Here is a 20,452-nt window from a genome sequence, read left to right as displayed (position 1 = left end):
CCCATTCAGTGACAGAAGATGGACCACTTCAGATTTTGAAACATATCTATTAAAATATATATATTCCAGGAAAGTTAAAACTAATTTAGGTGATTAACAAAAAGTGTTAGCAAAAGGAGAAAACAAACTATAATTAAACTTTGTTCTAAGGGGCAACAGCAAACAAAATAAAACTGTTACTGATCGTCTTCTGCATGCTGCTGTAATTAGCATCAACATTAGAATTGTGATTAATTGTCTAAATGTGGTTTGTCTTTGAAGCACTGAGAATGATTTGGATAATTACTGCAAACGTTTTGAAAACGTAATTAATTCTATGTTTCAAAAAGTTACTTTGTTTTGGAATTCACTCCATGAACATGAAGTAAAAGGTGAATCTCCAACTGAAGATAAAAATGAAATAAACTGATTGTTTTCTTCAAGCACTTCTCTGTATCACACACCCAGGCATGAGAAATATTAGTTCAATATGTTGCCAGCGTCACACATCACAAGCATGAATAAAGAGGACAAAGTGTAACCTGTGAATATTAAAAAACTGACAGCACCCAAACAGGATGCAGCTCCAAGCTTTGGGGTGAATAGTTTGAACAAAAGGAGAAACACATCAAAGGAAATCACGCCATGTAAATAACAGTGTCAAACCAATGTTAATGCTTCTTTTCTTTCCACACGATGCAGTTGATGCCTTAAACTTCTCACACACAAATCACGTTAAACACACCGGCACGCCTGTTTAGTATCCTCATGCCGCGCGGCTCGGTTTACCCGTCACGACGGTAGCCTGCTGGTGCGTTACGAACTGCGAGGTCCTCTGCTCCGTGACACTGAAACCCAGGTTCTGGAAAACCCCTTGGCTCTCGGCCCACGACTGCTGGAAGTTTCTCAGCAGCTCCTCGGTGGAGGCCTCGGGGGGCACGGCGACCGTTGGAACCGCGCCTCTCACCACGTCGGCGTAGGACGGAGGGTTGCCGCGGGTCAGGGAGCTCCCGGGACGCATCTCACTGGTCGCCTCGCTCGTCGAGCCGTCGATGATGCAGAATTGCTCGGTGACCACTGTCGTTTCCGAGTGACCCGCCGCCTCGGAGTGGGCTGACTCGGGTTCTCTTCTTTCTATTTGTTCTCTGAGCTCCCGGGCTGCCTGAGAACTGTGCTCTCCGGTCTCAAACACATCCTTTATCGCCTTTACGTTGAACGAGTGGATTTCTTCGGTTCTCGGTGGGTCAGCCTCCGCATCCTCTGTATCACTCCCCAGCCTCTCCGTGATGACAATAGGCTCTTTTCTTGCGAAGACTTTTGGTTGTGGAGATTCAAATCTGTTCACCAGCTTAGAGAGATCAACTCTTGGGCGATCCTCTTTCATGAGGTCTATCGTCACGGCCTCGGCGCCTTCCTCGGCGTCAGGCCCCAAACGTTCAGGGATGTCGATGGGGTCCTTCCGCATGTACATCCTGCTCACCTCCAACTTCTGCGCCTCCTCGAAGAAAGACTTTTTATCCCTCACGGTCATCATGGAGTCCACCATTTCTGCCATGTCAGCCGACCCTTGCTCCTGTATCTCTATCGGAGTCCCCCTGTCGCTAAATGGGGACGATTGCTCTCTCTCAGCTGCAAAACACTCCGCCGCCGGCATGGGAGGCGGAGGGGTCATGCCGCGAGAAAGCTTGGAGGTGGTGTCCCTCAGTTTCATCAGCTTCTCGGAGCGGCTCATGGTAGGGGACGGCGTGGCCCGGCTGAAGGTCGATGTGGGCGTGTATGACTTGCGAGGAGGCGGCGTAGGTGTACCGACTGCCTTGTAAGGTGGAGGTGAAGGGGTGACTCCGAGCGGCGAGTCTATCCTCCTTGACTCGATACTTATAAAAGTGGGTGACGGAGTGCGGATGCTGGCCAAAGGGGAGGACACCCTCTGATTGGGCGTGTCCCTCAGCTCCTGATGCATTTTTCTCTCTTGAAGTGACATCTTCTCTTCCACCAGCTTCTTTTCACTTTTGGACGAGCCGATGCTGATCTTAGATATCTTTGCAGTCGCTGCATTCAAAACACTCTTGTCTGGTTTTGGAGGCGTTGGCGGTGCTTCTTTTTCATGACCCTGCTTCTCCACAGCCTTCGAGCTCTCCTCCAAAAATGTGAGCTTTGCATGACAAATATTCCCCACATAGACCATCATCTCTTTCAGCTTTTTCTTACTTTGCCGTTTAGCAATTTCGCTTAAATTCTTTTTCTCATCCGAGCCCATCGCCCAGTCAGGGAGTTCGCTTATAATCATCCTGACAGCGTTGGAGTCTATTTTGCTCGGTGTGCCTTCGAGCTCTTTCATTTGAGCGAGGAGCTTCTGCATTGCATTACATTTCTCCAAAACTGTGATTTCTTCTGAATGAATCCTCGTCTTTACGGGCTATTTTGCCCATCCCTGGTACAGAAACACCCTCAGGCTCGCCTTTTGACTTCACCGCCTTTATCTGTGTTTTACTCGCTTCCGCTGCTTGTACCTTTATTTGTTGTTGCATGTGAACGGCCTCTTGTTTCTGAAAGCGTTGCCGTACCACACTCTCAGTCACCACCACCTCCTCGTGTTGCTGGATGTGCTCTGCCTTTATGCTCTGCTGACTGTGGGAGATGGATACACGGCCTTGTCCTTGATGAGTTGCTGCAGATGTTATCTTGGCCACCTTAGGCAGTAAAACAGTAACGGATGGTGACAGCTTTACGTCAGTCTCATTCTTTTGCACCTGCTCTCCCTTTTTAACGTGAGCCTCCACCTCAACTTCCTTTATGGGTGGGGTCACATGGCTTTTCTTCTCCTTTACTTTCATTTCTGTTTTCATCTCAGTTCTTGCTGACGTAAGCTGGTTGCTCTTCTGAATCACGTTTGTTTCACTTTTCTGTGACACAGAGCTTTTCTCTTGCTGTAAATGCGTTTCACTTTTCTCCTCTTTCTTCTCTGTTGGCATCTTAAAGGTTTTCACCTTGAAACTGGGAGTAACCTTTGGAATTTTAGTGGGTTGAGAGGGACTCATTTTCCCCTCCTGTGTCGGAGCCGCATTGATATTCTTCACATCCTCAGCTTTCAATGTGACCGCAGTGTGGCTTTGGACATTTACATTTTCCTGGACAGCACTATGTGTGGCAGCGATAGACCTGGTGCTGGATTTCTTAATAAACTGCTGCTGCTCCGTGACTGAAGTAGTGACCACATTCGAGCATGACTGGTTTTCAATATTGGAGGCCTGAGAAACAGAAACGGTCTGCTGCTTGGCTGCGGTTTGACTCTTGTTAACGACATCAGTCGAGGCAATTTTTTCTGAGTGCTCGCTGGCAACTTGTTTTTTATCCACCGACAGTGAAGACCCAGATGCCGATTTCTTATTTAAAACTGAGATCAAGGGTTTGCTCAAAGGGATCTGGGAAGGGATTTTCTTGGCAGGCAATATTACTTCTTTGGAAACAGTTTTAGCTTCTTCGCTCTTTGCCTTTGTCTCTTCCGTGGCCTCTTTTGTCTCTGTGCTCTGTGCTGCATGAAGCTCAGGACTGGCAGCAGAGGAGAGAATATTAATTGGTGGAGAAGTGGGAGTGGTGACATTACTCCTCTCCATTTCTTCTTTCTCCAGTTGCTGGCGGTACTTTTCCTCTGCAAGCATGAGAGGGGTTTTAAATTTGCGGGCAAAAGGTCTAGGCTTAGGGGCTGGAGCGGGTTCGGGAGGTGGAGGCAGTTTAATAGGAGGGACAAAGCTTTTTTTAGGTGGCTTTGGGCTCTCTCTTTGCATTGGTTTCACAGCTGGGATGCTTGGTATTCTTGTTGGTGACACTGCTGTTAATTCAGACTGAATCTGCTTGCTTGTTTCAATCTGTTGGGTAGTTTCCTTTTTCACTTCCTGAACTTTAGCTTCTTCTTTACGCTCTGTTGACCACGTTTCTGCTTGAGCGGGGGGGAGCTGAGGTGGTGGTGGTGGCGGTGGAGGAGGAGGAGGAGTTGGCTGCTTTTTCTGCCATTTGGGTTTAACTTGTACAGGCTGCTTCTGTGTTTCTGGTTGCTTGGGCACTTTGAATAAAGGCTTGCCGATCGGCTTGCCCAGCTTTGTGGCGGGAGGCATTGCATAAAGCTCTTGCTGTGACGGAGGCGGTGGGAGAAAATCTTGGCTGCCCACAGAGGGTGGAGGCGGAGGAGGCGGAGGAGGAGGGAAAAATTCAGGCTCAGACTTGCACTCCATGGGAGGCGGAGGTGGTGGAGGTGGGAGGTCGCTGTCCTGCGTCATGATAGAAGGTGGGGACGCTGGGCCCTCCAGCACCGGCGAAGGTGGCGGTGGGAGGGAGAGCTCCGACTCTGAGGGGGGAGGTGGTGAAGAGGGAGGAGGGGGAAGTGAATCTCTGGCTTCGCCTTTTTGATCACAACTTTCCCTCTCATGTCGAGGTTACGGTGTTCACTCTTCATATTTTTCATGTTATGCTTTTGTGTGAGCGCCTTACTCTCCGTTTGCTGTTGAGACATTTGCTCCGTCACGGTTTGCTTACGAACAACAGTTTTCTCCGTCACTGTAGTCTGCATCTGTTTGATTGATTTTGTTTCGCACACTTGCTTGTTTGAAATGTTGGTCTGTGATACGTTTTGCACCTCTTTCATCACATTCACGTCAGCAGCTTTGGTCTCTGTTTGATCATTATTAGTCATTTGTTTATTCTTTATCGTAATAGGCTTAGGAGCTTGTATTTTCTGTGGGGGCAGCACTTGCTGCTTCTGTTCTTTCATGCTCTTCTGCTGAGAGGCCCCAGTGGTATTATCTGTTTTGGCTACAGTAACAGAGTGAGCCTCTTGGGTTATTACCTGAGTTTTCACTGATTTGCTTTCGTTGAGCCTCTGTGTGTGCTTCTGTGACTCACCGCTCTGAGAGAGCTTTTTAACAGCGGGGGCTGGATTGACTGCTACACTCTCACTCTTGGCTTCATGTAAGCATTCATGTAAGCATTCATGCTCCGCTTGCTTTGTAGTTAATGGATTCTTCACGGGCACTTTTGCTTTCTTTGGAGGATGCATGCGTTTTGGATTCGAATATTGTTTTTTATGCATTAGATTCTTAATTGCCCCTCGAACGTCCCCTTTAACCACTTCCTCCTTTTCCATTTGTGTTGCCTCCTGTCCTTCATAGAGACATTTTATAGATGTTTTCACGTCTCCTTCGATGCTCCCCCTGCGCTGCAGTCTGGAAGAGGTCGTTGGCTCAAGCAGGAGCTGAATGGTGCCTTTAACATCCCCTTGTTCGCTCACCTGATGCTGGTAAACCTTTTTCTCACTCGTTGCTTCGTGTAGACTTTGCATGGTCGTGTGGATATCCCCTTTAAGAATCTCCTCTTTTTCGACCTCTTTCACAGCTTGCTTGGCCTCCTCCAGGGACTTCAGTGTCCCTTTGATATCACCTGGCACCAGATCTTCAACTGTAGCTTCTGTATTGGTGGTTGCAGATTTCTCCAGGGACTCGAGAGCACCTCTGATATCTCCCCTGACAATTTCAGGCTTTTCCATTTCTTTGGCTTGATGCTGGGCCTCCTCCAGAGACCTCAGAGTAGTGGGTATGTCTCCCTTCACCACCTCCTCTTTCTCTATTACTACTTTCTGATTGACGGCTTGGGTCAGTGAATCCAGGGCCGCGTTGAGGTCCCCTTTAACAATATCCTTTTTCTCCAGGTTTCTGTAGGTTACAGCTGGCTCCGTCATAAAGACTTTCACATTGCTGTGTACGTCACCAGGGACTATATCGTCTTCCGCCACTGTGCGGCCAATCTGCTGCTGATTCTTCCGCAGCAAGATTTTGGTCTCCTGAATGTCAACACCTATGATATTCTCCTTTCTTACTTCTTCCTGAGCTTCGCCAGGCTCGTACTGAAGCTGCTTCAGGTAATCCAAGGCTCCCGACTCAATGCATGTGGAGTAAAAGCTGACGTTACCCCTTTCCGTTTCTCCAACCCTGATCTTTTTAGAGTCTTCTCCTCCCGAGTTGGAGAGAAGACGTTGAAGGGTTCTGCTTACGTTCCCTTGAATGATATCCTCTTTCTCCATGCTAGCCCTCTCCCCTTTATTCAAGAGGGAGTAGATAGTCATCCTCACGTCACCCTTCTCATCCTCTTGAATCAGAATGCCACGCTTGGAGGAGCCCTCACTCTTGAGCAGATTGTTTACGGCCTCTTGAATGTCACCGCGGACAATTTCCTCTTTCTCCACATTGATTCCCCTTTCCTGGCTGAATAGCTGCTTCACTGTGGTGTTGATGTTGCCCCGCTCCTCGCTGTCAATAGTTATCCCCCTTTCAGTGATCTCCCTGCGGTCCAGGAGGTTCATCATTATGTTGCTCAGATCCCCTCTGAGAATCTCTTCTCTTTGGATTTGCGGAGCCTCCTGGTTCATTAGTTTGTACTTAGCCATGCGGATATCACCAATCTCATCTGCCTCAATAAGAACACCTTGTGATTCCACCATTTTCTGACAGTACAGCTCCTCAAGTGTGTCTTTGATGCTTTTTCCAAATATTTCTGTCTTTTTCGTGCTGCTCTCGTTGAATTCATGGAACGGAGTGGTTTCAAATAGCCATGTTGTCGATTTCACATCGGCCTGTGGGATTTCCTCCTTTGTGACAACAAGCTCTGTGCCGTCAGTCTCTTTGATACTGTCAAGGGGCTGCTTCTCAAAGAGCCACACAGACTGTTTGACATCCCCTTTCATTACTTCCTCTTTTGTCACTCTCTCCATGCCATCATACTCTGCGCCTTCGCCGTGGATCTCGTCAATTGTGCGCTTTTCAAACATCCATGTGGCAGATCTGACATCGCCTTTCTGGATTTCGCTCACACTTACAGTTCTGATGTACCTTTGGGACATCTCATCAGTCTCAAAGCGATGCTTATTTGTCTTCACATCTCCGCCTTGGATATCTGCAACTGTTTTCGACCTGACTTTTATTTCCTCTGTAATTTCATCCAGAGGTTGAGTTTCAAACCTCCACCTCGCACTGTTAACATCCCCTTTGTTGATGCCTTCCTCAGTCACAGCTTTGATAACATAGACCTCCTCGGAATCTCTAATTGAATCCAGAGGCTTTGTCTCAAACTGCCATCGAGCCCCCACCACGTCTCCTCTAATGATTTCTTCCTTGGTAACTGTAGTCACTTCATGATAATGGCCCTCTTTGTCACGGATTGCGTACAGCGGCTGAGTTTCAAACATCATGGTGTAATTTTTCACATCCCCTCTCTCTACTTCATCTCTAAAGATACTAGTGATTTTAGAAATGTCAGTCTCAGTGGACTCCTCTTTAATTTTATCCAGAGAGTAGGTCTCGAAAATGAAGCGACCCTTATCAACGTCACCGCCCTGAACGTCAATCACAGTGCGACTTTCCTTCGCCTCCTCAGTATCGTCACGGATGGCATCGATTGGATTATGCTCAAACATCCAGGTACAGTTCATCACGTCTCCCTTCTGGATGTCCTCGGCCTGCTGCGTCTTCAGCCTCTGCATTGTTTCCACAGAGGTGGAGCTCATAATGTCAGAGGAGCGATTCTCAAAGACGCACTTCATCCTGGAAACATCACCTGAATGGATATCGATTTCTGTAACCCTCCTGAAAGAACCGACATCCTCACCTGTGATATTTTCAAGGTTCTCAGTTTCAAAAAGGAAGCGGGCCAGTCGCACGTCTTTTCCTTGGACATCGTCTTGCTTTACAGTGCAGGTTTTCAGAATGGTCTCAGACTCCGTATGATCGCGAATGTTGTCAAGTGTCTGGGTCTCAAAGAGCCAGGTGCATGTTTTGACGTCACCCTTTTGAACTTCCTCGACATCAGCCTCGCTCTTTTCAACCTTTTCATACAGAGCGTCCATTGGTTGAGTCTCAAATAGCCACCTGCAGGTCTTAACGTCCCCTTTCTCAATTTCAAAACCTTCCTTAGATATATGTTCTTCATCCTCAAAATGACTGGAAGATTTAATGGCATCTAGCGGTTGAGTTTCAAACAACCACTTGGCTGTTTTGACATCCCCTGACTCGACCTCCTGCTTGGATATCCCTTTTATGATCTGAAACTTATTGATGCTTTCATCAAACTCATCAATAGGACGTGTTTCAAACATCCATCTGCAGCTGCGCACGTCTCCCTTCACGATCTCATCACGCCTCACGGTCCTAACCTCGTGGTAATGACCGGAGCTGTCTTGCATAGCATACATAGGGGTGGATTCAAACAGAACTCTGTTGGATCTGACGGATCCACTTGTGACACCTTCAACTTGAATTCTCTGTGTTCCTTCACACTTACTTAAATCCATACTTTCAAACTTTTCTTTGTAATTTGTCACATCTATTTTGTCAAGAGCTTCGACGTTCACCGTTCTTGTAATCTCCTTCTTCTCTTCCCTTATATTCTCCAGTGGCTGGCTCTCAAAGACCCACTTTTGATGCCTCACGTCGCCCTTTTCTTCTTCAGATGCAACCATTTTCTTAAGTTTTCCCACTTCGAGCAGTTCTTTCAGATCTTCCATGGGTACGGTTTCAAACAGATGTTTGGCTGATTGAACATCTCCTCCTACAATCTCCTCTGAAGCTAAAGGTCTAGCATTGGCGTTGTCTTTCAGAGTATCCATAGACTGAGTCTCGAAAACCAGACAGTGCTTCCTCACATCAGCACCGATTATGTCTTCCTTTTGCTTCCTGGAACTGTCCCATTCCTCATCCTTAATGGTGTCAAGAGTCTTGGTCTCAAAAAGCCACCTACCTTTGTTCACACCGCCTTGGATGTTGTCTTCCATGGATATGCCACATATCAGCTTCACCATCGCAGGGTCTTTGTTAATGATATCCAGAGGCTGGGTTTCAAACATCCAGCGTGAAGTCTTGACGTCTCCTTTCTCGGTCTCCTCCCTGCGAATGGTGGTGATCTCCAGCATCTCTCCCGAATCCCCCCTGATGACACACATGGGCTGGGTCTCAAACATGCGAGTGGTTGTCTTCACATCCCCTTTGGTCTCCTCCAGCTCAGACTTCAGGTTCAGGAAGTGGCTCTCCTCAATTGTTTCTGTTTTACCCAGGGAATCCAGATGCTGCGTCTCAAAGAGATATCTGGCGGTTTTCACATCACCACCGGTGATGCTTTTGGTGACGACAACGTCCGTCTCCTGCTCGTCTTCTTGGTAGATCTTATTCAGGTAATCGAGTGGCTGCGTCTCAAAAAGCCACGTGGCAGTGCGGACATCCCCTCTCGCCAGATCAGCCAATTTCTGTGACTGCTCAGTTGAATCAGTAGCCTCTGTCCCCAGAGCATCAATGGGCCGAGTCTCGAACATCCAAGCTGTTTGTCGGACATCTTTGCCGGCGATGATTTCCTGCTGGGCGATATACCCCACCTCTTCTTCATCTGGGTTGTCGTCTTTGATCGCATCTAGCGGCTTGTTTTCGAACATCCAGCGCATGGACTGCACTTCGCCTTTGAGGATCTCATCCCATTCCACATACTCTCTGTCAGGGCTGGAACACTTACTTGAGCCATTGCCGTCATTTTCAAACATATAGCATGCCTGCTGGACCTCTCCGACCATTTCATCGCATTCCAAGTCCTTCTTTTCTGCTTCGGTGAGCTCATTCAAGAAGTCCTCCTCCAGGTTCTTGCGGACTTCTGGATTGATGTGCTTGTAGAGGCGCTTTAGTTCAGATGTACTCTTGTGTTTAAAGTACTGCTCCTTAGTAACAGCCTGCTTATGTTGGGAGGCTAGCTCCTGAGGCTGGGGAGAGACAGAGTAAGGGGTTTCCTGTAACAGGTTTGAGGGCGGAGGAGGGAAATTATCCGTCATCTCATAAGCCAATGACGAGGCAGACGCTACTGATGAGGCAGTGCGAGTGGCAGTCTTTAAGGTGGAAGAGGTGTCATAGCTTGTCATGGTTGAAGCTTTGGAGGACTGATTCACTGGTGCCCATTGAAACTGGTTGAAATCCACATCAACCTATGATTTGTTAGTGGTTTTGGTTTAAGGAGAGAGGGAAAGTGAGGGTTGTGTTGAAGATAGGAAGTTGACATTTTTTTATGTCATAAAAAGCACAGGAAAGGATAGCTTTAAAGTACAGAGTGATTTAGGGAAAAAGTATCAACTATCAATCAAATGATAATAATGATTAACCATTATTAATGGTATTTCTATCATTTCTGCAGCTGAGACAAAAATATTTTCCAAGTCCTGAAGCACCAAATAAACATTATTTGGATAATAAAACAATAAAATAAAAAAAATAAAAAAACACACCTTCAGTCTGTCGAACCCAGACATATTCAGTTATGTATGTTCTTAATTACTGGCTTGAGTATCACTATTTGCAGATAGTATTGTAAGTCCTTGTTTAAGTCTGGGTTTTCTCTTTTTCACTGGAGAAAAAAAACTTTGCAGGGGAATAACATGAGGTCTTTTATCCAGTCCAATTTATTCTCCATCAAGCTGTAGAAATGGCATTTTCTTTTGATTATTTCATGATGTGGCCTCATCCTTATACTGATATCTCATGAAAAAGCCAAACTATCGCCTATTTAGATAAATAGATAGCATCATTACCTTAATTTCCTTGGCTGGTGCGGCTTCCACAATAGTTTTTTCATACTGCTGCTTCAAAGACTGAGTGGAAACCTTTGGTAAGTCCTCTCCTCCAATGAGCATAACTGAATTAGACACAAGAAGAAGGCTGCCTCATTAAGTCATTCGCAGTGAGGGAGCTCAGGGGGATTGGAAAGAGAAATAAATCATTTCATTAAAAACCTGAGTAGTTTTCATTTTCTGAAACCATGCAGCTGTGATTGCCCAATTTCCACTTTCCAATATTTTACCTTCCTGACTTTGCCCTGATTAGATTTGCTGCTATGCACTGAATAGAAAATCATCTGCCCTCCAACTCATTTTCATAGCTCATCCGTTATTCAGCTGTAGTCGGAACAATCATTAATATACAGGACACAAGCAGTGCTGCGATCAAAACGTGCAAATTACAATATGAAAGCCATGAGCGGAATTACCTGTTTCATTGTAATGGTTCCCGTAACTGGCAGCCACATTGTTCTGGTGCACTCTTTGATCATGGATCACCTGTGAAAAGATAAATCATTAGTAAACTGGCATCTGTGGCAACTGTTTTCAATCAGTGAGGAGTTAAAGGCCTAGCATGAGGCTAATTTTCTATATAGGGCACGACAGAAAGTTCAGAAATAATCAAAGAATTGGGTTTATTAGCAGCCTGTCAGGGGTGAGATGCCGCCATTCAGCTGGTGACAAATGTGAGTGTAACAGCTAGTACCTCTGTTTCAATCATGCTTCTTTATCCCTAAGAAAAACGACTACAACAACCTGAACCATAACAAATAAAGTAACATGTACAGTACATATGATAGCAGCTTACAAGATAGTCAGTGTATATTTAAAAACAAAGTATTAAAAAAACAATGGAGACATAAAATACCAAATTCACCCTCACAGTGCAGATCCAGTGTTCTGTACTCATGTGTGTTTAGGGCAACAGAATATAAAAGTGATACCAGTAAATTAAATAACACACAAAACAAAACAAAATCAATTCAAAAAATGTTACAACAAATGTATATGGGAAAATATCTGTATATACACACTCCCTCTTAACTAGAACAAATGCCGCCTGTCTGAACCACACGACTGTGACTACATGTTCTTGGCTCTAACATATTTTAAGCTAGACTCTGCCGTTGGTTTCATTTTTGCTGCAATGTGTCAGAAATGTGTCCAATTTATTGTTTATTCGCTCGTATGAAGCCGTTTGTGGTGGGATGTTAAGCCGTTCTTGATAGCTTGGAGGTTCACTCACGTTCCAATGTCAAAGTGTGACCCTCTTAGCAGTGGTTTCAAATATTAGGCACTCACATCTTTGATATATTATGTAACGTCCAATAGGCATAAACATGAGTCAATGGCTACTAATGGCCCTGGACTGATGCTGATATTCTCCATAATCTTTTTGCCAGGAAATGAACATAGAGGGGCAACTAAAATACATGTGCACTGTATCTCCTGGATGGTATAAGGCTGGAGCTTTGCTGGAGTGAAAAAGATTCTATAGAAAATGTTATATTGAGTCTCGCACCAACAATGATTTTAGATTTAAGAAAGAAAAGCTAAAGAAAGATTTAATTTAAACGTCTGTAAACATCTTTTTAGTTTTTACTCTAAACCTATATTAAACTTTGAGCTAACACTTGAAGAGGTTTAACTTTAAAAATGTCTGCCTTTCTTTAATGGATCGAGCAAAATAATAAAGTTCCTTGAAGTAAATGGACACACTTAACCCAATTGAGGTTTATGATACTGCTGCTGAATTTCTCCAAAGATACCAGATCAGCTAGGAAACTGCTATGGAGCTGAACAGAAAGATTGGCTCAACAGGCAGTTTCTTTTTTCCTCATGGTGAATTTTTTTTCTTTCTTTTGGCTGTTTTTTAACTTCTATTATTTGGAAATTGTGCTTCATTAATTCCGCCCAATAAACATTTTCAGAAGAGGAGAAATTAGAGCTTCTCTTGTCGAATATATTCCTGACACCCTTGTTGTGCCAACAGCAAGTACCTCTTGTTGATTGTGAAGGAGGGTTGTGGTGGGGACGACCTCTCTGACACTGCTTCTCACCGTCACCTCTGAGGAGCTAGACGTCTCCTGTCAAACACAGAGAGATGGGGGACGTGAAATCCTCCTGAAATCCACAATACATGGCACAAATGGCCATAAACACAAAGACAGACACACACGCCACAGTTCTATCAACTAATATCTGTGAGCTGCAAGAAAATAAATAATGATCGCCTCTGTGGCTGGCAACAAATGGTTTCTTATTACGGAAGTTTAAATTCCACTTGAGGATTTCAGTGTTGGAGTAGGAAAGCAATAGATTACAAAAACAGAACAAAACTGCACGAGCCACTTTCCTCCTGTGAGATTCATGCAATTTGAAAGCGATGAAAGGGAAATGTAATATTTGAGCTTGTATTCACTGCTGTTAACATGAAAGATACATGGAGGGTGGGTGTGCTCTGTACTTCTGAAACCACTTATGTCAAAATAATAACACCCCCCCCCCCCCCCCCCCCCCCGATGTACGACCGGTTTTGTAAAACCGGAGCTCGGATATCACACCTGTGAGGGAAACTTGAGCGGAGAGTGGTTTTGGCTGTTGTGGCACAGAGGCAGTAACTCGATCAAATGCACACTTCTCCTCTCGGAGCCCTCTGTAAAATGTAACATTCAGCGAGGTCCGTGTGCGCTCGATGAATCCACTCTGCCTCCACTCTGCCTCCCCGCCTGAATGAGCAGATGGGGGAGAATGTACCGAGGGGCGGAATTGACGGGGATCCGGCCCTGCCACCCACCAATTCCCCCCCGTCACAGGCTGCTAACGCGTTCAAGCATTTCCCTCACGCACGCGCGCGATGACAGAGGCAAATATTTCGAGCAAAGTTGAAGGTGCCCTCTTTGATTTGACCTACGAGAAACGCCTCGCAGCCATAGTGTTTTTTTCCCCCCAATAAAGAGCAAACGCTAGAATGTAAATCACCTAGTGGCATTTATACGTTTCTCCCTTTACGCAGAGCAGGTGAGCAGCAGGCAAAAGCAGTGCTCGGTCTACCAAGTTGTGTTGACTTTAAATAGAGGGATTAAAAAAAAGTCAATTTCATCTACTGTCTCTGCTCATCTCGAATAATTGAACAAGTTGCATGTTCAATACCTGATGTTATTAGTACGTCACTTCTAAGAAGGTTTTCTTGAAAAAAGGTACAACATGGAACTTTCATTTTGTGTTGATTTTGGCGGCCCCTGTGGACAAAGGCGGTAGCGCTTCTGAGCACCAGATTTTAGAAAACCACTAATTTTTTACTGCAGCAGGGTCCGACAGTCTATTACGTCCAGTCCTGGTTCTGGTTCTACTGTGCCTCACTTCCCTACAGCAGGCCCAGCAATACAGCCTGGGCCTTCAGCAGTAGGGTGTCAGTAGTGGCCATGAATCCATTCTCACCTGGACCGATCTCTGCTCGAAGTGGAACTGGGCGACGCTGGACTGCGAGGACGAAGAGGCAAACTCCTGGCTCTCGAACTGTTTCTTCACGCTGGCCAGGCCGCCGGGCAGCGAGCAGGCCTCCGACTCATTCATCACCTATCAAGCAGAGAACAGATGGCGTGAAATACACCCGGTGATCAATCGGCAACGTGCTATAGATTAAACACACTGTAAACCCTTCTTTATGTGAGATTCAGGAGATCAGAATTGACCCGAGGTGAACCGTTCTCTGTTCTCATTGATTGTGAATATGCTATACGTTAGATTATGCCAATATGAAAGTGAATGCAAAGGCATTATGCTAATGATTTTAGAGGCTTTAGCGCCGTTGGTGTTCTTTTAAACGTGACATGAATGCTGTGATTGTAAAACACTGAGTAAGATGGTTCCTTTATGATCCTCTAGGAAGTATTTAATGTACCCGTTATAATACTGACAGACAAGAAAGTTACATGTAATAGTAAACTGAGAAGAAATAAAACCTAAACTAAATTGTTTTTTCTGGCAGATATTTCACAAATGGCAAAAATGGCAGACATCCAATTTTGATGGATTTACTTTTCCCAGATGAAACCTGAAACAGAGAGTGAAACATCACTAAACAATTCAATCTTTCAGAATAGTCAGTTCAACAAAAAAAGCTTTTCAATACCTTTATTGAGCTGCACATGGAATTAAGTACAAAAGCCTGTCTTCTTTGCAGAGAGGAGACTTTCTACACCTCATCAGTATGGAGGATGCGGCCCTCACACTACCAGATCTGGCCAAGAATGCACACTGACGATTTGAGGCAATAATCTCCTTTTGGAAATTGTCAATTACTTTTCTTAATAAAACATTTATATGAAGGACTCTGCATATAGCCTCTGGGAAAATGCAATATATACGTGAAGCCCTCTGATATATGTATGTGTGTGTGTGTGTGTGTGTGTGTTGATGTTGAACACATGCACCCACTGCCCTCCCTTTTTAATGCAAATAAAGGGGAGAGTGCAGTTTGAAAGTTATTGCACAGGAGTTCAGGTCAGCAACATTTTATGGCAGGGCACCGTGTTATCAATATTTGACTACTTCTGGGTACAATAGCTGCATTGATGAAACATAAAATCAACCTTTCTTATTTCAAATGACATGTCATAGGCTTAATGTCCACTGAGAGGGCATTCATCAGAGAGGTTCAAAGGGAAGCCAACCAGTATTTATTATTGCAAATAAGGAGTGTAGGTTTTTGTGCAGATATTAGTACAAAATATTCTCACACCCAACCAGTAACAGAGTCGCTTGGTCAGTAGCGCTCAAGGTACCCCTCTTGTGACAGCTTTGGATGTGTCAGGGACAGCATGTCACATTCTGCTCCCTAAAAGCATAATGTCTTTTCAAAATAAACTTCTTTATTCACAACAAACGTACAGTTTCCGCTACTTTCATGCATATGTTGTACTTTCAAATTCAACTTTTAGATTCAAAGGAAAACATACAATTTCTGCTCATTACATGCATAGAATATTTTCAAAAGAAACTTCTGTGTTCACGGGAACATCCAGTTTCTGCTCATTACATGCATAGCATCTTTTCAAAAGAAACTTCTGTGTTCACAGGAACATACAGTTTCTGCTCATTACATGCATAGTGTCTTTTAGAATAAATTTCAGTATGCACATTCCTTTTCGAAATAAACTTTCGTATTCACAGTAAACGTACAGTTTCCACTCATTACATGCATGGTGTCTTTTTAAAATAAACCTGTGTTCAAAGGAAATGAAAAGATTCCCGGGGGTGAGGAGACAGAGCTGCTGGATGATAGACTGGACAGACTGAATGCTGTCCATCAAGATTCCTGCTATCTTTAAACAACGCGTCACTTGTGTGTGGACATGCAGACAACAGCTGCAAAGGTATAGGGGAAAAACAAGACCCCCACCCCCCTCCACACCACACACACACACACACACACACACACACACACACACACACACACACACACACACACACACACACACACACACACACACATCCACACACACATCCACATTCAGCTGTCAGAAGGCAGGAAGGATGGGGTGGCTGTCACACCGGCAAAGTGTAATATTCTTAACTATTGGTATTAATACACATAAAATATATAGAGGGTTTATTGAGCTTGTCTGATGGTTGTTATTTGAAGCATAATTATGCCCCACTTGATGCGAGCGCGGCTAGAAAAGCACTCTTTCTGTTAACAACAGCTCTCATCTGAGCTGAAACGGCTGTGAAACTTGGCCCTGAGTGGCTTGTTACCATGCAGACCTGTGACCAGCTGACAGTTAATGCACTCACTCATAAAATCTAATTACGGCGCATAGCAGGGGGAAAACTGTTACTAGTCTCACTAAGTTTTTGAATCTTTTATCTTAAGATTTTGGATTTAGATTTAAATCCATTTCTTTAATCACCACTTGTTTTATAAAATGACTGTAAACCACAGAATGCAGCCCTTTTGTCTCGTCATGTGCAGAGACCCCCAGGAGGTGGCAGGTCGCCCTCTGTAAACACACCACAGTGTGGCTTCATGATTGACATGCTGGATATTGATTATTTATCACCTGACGGACCAACAGATTTGAAGATTGGAAGCGAGGTATGGATCGCCGCATCTGGCTCTAAAGCTGTGATGATTGATCAAAAACTACAAATACACATAAAATGCACATCACATGACACCAAACACTACATTTTTTTTTTACCTGCACAAAACCTCCATGTGGTCCATCAGTAAATAAGGAACAAGCCGTCATGTGCGGTAGCTGCAGAGCGGCAGCAGAGAACAGTAGGGAGGGCTTTGTTTTAGATACTGAGCTGACTCACTGCAGTGGCCTTGGCTGACCAACTGCTCACACAGTTAAATCACTGGGTTCATAAAGTGCATGCAGGCTCTTCAAAGCTGCAGAGAACTTTTTGTTCTTGGTAATGACCAATGACTCAGGGATATTCAGGCGGGTTTTTTGTATTTCATTTAAGGGTGAAGGCCCACTGAATGAAGGCTGAATTTTTTTCTTCTCTCACTACAGACGCAGTTAAAACAACTCTGACATGGTGATTGATGCCATGTTATAATAAAACGTGTGTGTGTGTGTGGGTGTGTGTGTGTAGCTCTCCTTGCCTCTATGTTGCCAGTGCATACATACTTGTTAAGCCTAAGCAATGGCAACAGTTTCCCATTATGACACAAATAATACGTTTTGAGATAATGATTTATGATGAGGGCTGCACGGTGGTGTAGTGGTTAGCACTGTCGCTTCACAGCAAGAGGGGCCCGGGTTCAATTCCCGGGCTAGACAACCTTCTGTGTGGAGTTTGCATGTTCTCCCCGTGTCAGTGTGGGTTCTCTCCGGGTTCTCCGGCTTCCTCCCACAGTCCAAAGACATGCAGCTTAGGTTAATTGATGACTCTGAAATTGCCCGTAGGTGTGAATGTGAGTGTGAATGGTTGTCTGTCTATATATGTCTGCCCTGTGATAGGCTGGCGACCTGTCCAGGGTGTACCCTGCCTTCGCCCATTGACAGCTGGGATCGGCTCCAGCACCCCCGCGGCCCTTAACTGGATAAGCGGTTACGATGGATGGATGGATGGATTTATGATGAATAACCTACGTGTTTGTTGCAAGGTAAAATTACTGCTTTTGTCAATGAAGTCTTGTGGCTTTGAAGAGAGCAATATAACAGTTCCAGTGTTGGAAAGGTCTGCTTCTTCAGACTGGGAGCGTGCCGACCACCATCTACGTTACTGTATGAAACACTTACACTGTCTATAGGGTCTCGGGTAAACGTTTTTAGAAGGGCTTTGGAAAAAAATCATTTTGGTGCTAAAACATTGGTTCTTCTACCAGAATGTGAATGTTTTCAGATTTGAATATATGAGGAATAATAATAATGGACTACCGTTTAATACTGATGAATCTGTGCATATACCATTAGGTAGTTTATTCCAGTGGTTCCCCAACCTAGGGGTAAAAAAAAAAAAAAAAAAAAAAAAAGTTCTGCTTCACTAACTCATATTCGTTTTCTCGACATTTCCCTAATCTTTGTTTTTTTGTGAAATATTGGAACATTTAAGCCTAGAGCTTAGAGAGGCAATGAAAAGGCTTATTCTACTTTCAAATAACATATTTATTTAAAAATAGGCTTACATTGTCTAACTTGATGTTGAGAAATGAATGATATATCCTGCTGAAACAGCAGCCCTATATGAAATGACTGTGACTCCCCCCTGGCACCCATTCACACTCTAGAGGATTGGTTTTCCCATCCAGTACTGTGCCTTATGACACTTTGACAAATAGTGCTTCCATCCCACCAGATGCCCTGTGGCCCCCTTGTCCTTTTCAACTAAGTAGCCTACAAGTGGGACAGCCTTCTGTGACCGCAGATTTCTACTTTGGTGAGAATCAAATGGTCATAAACATCAGCGATGCCACGTTTTCAGTGCAATAATTAAATCCCAACATGTCTGTGACTGCCTGCATTTCCCCACTGCCATCTCTCCTTACGCCCTTTGTGGAAGTATCGACTTACCGCGGCAGAGGAGGAACTGCCCGTTTCCTTTTTGGACACAGCGGCCTGATACATCGCCAGTCGCTCCTTCACCGACACCGGCTCTCCCTCCTGGTCCTCGGCACCCGGGGCCTTGTCCTCTGGACGTCCAGGCGTGGATCTACCTTCGCTGCCTGCAGCTACAAAAAAATAAAATAAAAAAAGGAAAATCTTACTCAAATATCACAGTGAACATAAAAGGAGATAAACACATGGATACACGAAATGCATCTAAAATATTAAAACTTTTACTGGGGATGTTTTAACTAAATGTGGCCAGAGGCAAACAATCTATAACAAAACACGAAACCAAAGTTGAATACTCATCAATCACAAAGCACGACAGTACGATACTTCGTATTGCGCGGCACATCCCTGCGGATAGCCAATTAGAGAAAACCACAGATTTTACATTTGACTTCTCTGTGCTACAAAGTATCATTAGGAAACATAGAAGTCTCCATTAAGGCGCAGCATCCGCCCACACCGGACCTTTTGACTTTTGGTATGTTCTCTCTCTCTCTCTCCCTCCCTCTCCGGGCTGAAACGCCGTGGGATGATAGAAGACCCCAAACAGAAATAATTCTCTCTCATTATGTGCTTACGCTGTAACCTTTTGACATCTTGAAAGGCCTCCTCCTTGTTGTGGGCTCCCGCTACATTATTGCATATTTTCTCCACATGTAAGTGTAGTAGTATAACCAGAGCTCAGAGTGGAGGTTCAGTGTGAGTTCTACTTCAAAAGTTTGACAGCAGCTGCTTCGTAAAATGCATATGGATCGAGTGAAGCCCTTCTTGTTGCTGTGGTAAGAAAGAGATTAGTAGCAGATTCAGTGCTTAGTGGTGTAGTACATACTGTTCATACTGTCTTAATGCTTCTCTAAGCCTACTTGTATGACTACAATGGCTTGATATAGCCCTCTCCTGTAAGCCATGTCATCTCAATGTAGAAGTCAGGTTTGATTTCTTTGCGCCACCAACCAATAAAGTTGTGTACTAGGAGGAGCTGCCGGCTCTGGAAGTGTTTCCCCATGCTCTATTCCAATTTAAAATATATTTACAAAAACAGGACTCTCCCTGATTATGAACAAATCATATCGGTTTATGTTTTGGTGATCGGATGCTTTTTTGCCAAAAATGCACCATGGGAGTTGTAGTTAACTTTCACCCTTAGGGAGCAGAGAGAGAGTCCAAAAAGGAGGAACCTTTTGCAGCTTATAAGCCGTGATGATTCATCTGATTTAACCTGCTGTCGTAGTGGCAACTCCACAAAAGAGGAATAAATTATCAGACAGCAGTTAATGCTACTAAAATGTCTTCTGGATAAACTGTGCGAAATTTATGTCCCATTAGCCAGCTAGCTTACGATTGTATCAACTGTCAGTTAGTTACTTATTAGAGCTTTTTTTCCCACTTCAATAACTCTTTATTGAATTAAATGTTGTACAATCCAGAGAACAAAATATCAGGAAGGCTAAATAGAGTAAGAGCAGAGGAAATAGAGAAATAATAATGGATAATGCGTGAGCGGTTAGATAACCAGCTACGGTTGTTTACCATCTAGCCCTGAAAAGAAGTCATAAATGTCACGTCGTAGACAACTCAGAGGTCGGAATTTTTCCAGTTGATAATTCCAACTTCTGACCTTCAAAGGTTCCAGGTGCACAACCCCAAGTGTACACCAAAAAAATACTTGGCTGACAGTGACAAAGTGATTTTTCTTTGGCATGTGTTGACTAAACTGAATTCTCAGCAGGGCAGCACCTCCACATTTTTTCGGGTGTTTTCCCCAAAA

The 20,452-nt window shown here is 44.4% G+C and overlaps 1 protein-coding gene across 1 annotated transcript in view; it reads right to left on the bottom strand.

The window, feature by feature from the left end:
- The window catches only part of xirp2a (xin actin binding repeat containing 2a), a 53,617-nt gene that overhangs the window by 1,146 nt on the left and 32,019 nt on the right, over positions 1-20,452 (bottom strand). The window contains 8 exon segments of the mRNA XM_054623834.1: positions 769-2,380; positions 2,382-4,357; positions 4,360-9,979; positions 10,580-10,683; positions 11,035-11,104; positions 12,607-12,693; positions 14,048-14,185; positions 18,640-18,797. Of these exon segments, the coding sequence (XP_054479809.1) occupies positions 769-2,380; positions 2,382-4,357; positions 4,360-9,979; positions 10,580-10,683; positions 11,035-11,104; positions 12,607-12,693; positions 14,048-14,185; positions 18,640-18,797 (9,765 nt within the window).

This window comes from Anoplopoma fimbria, chromosome 22, assembly GCF_027596085.1.
Source record: "Anoplopoma fimbria isolate UVic2021 breed Golden Eagle Sablefish chromosome 22, Afim_UVic_2022, whole genome shotgun sequence".
In the NCBI taxonomy this organism is placed as follows: Eukaryota; Metazoa; Chordata; class Actinopteri; order Perciformes; family Anoplopomatidae; genus Anoplopoma; species Anoplopoma fimbria.
This window is presented reverse-complemented; position numbering and strand designations above follow the sequence as displayed.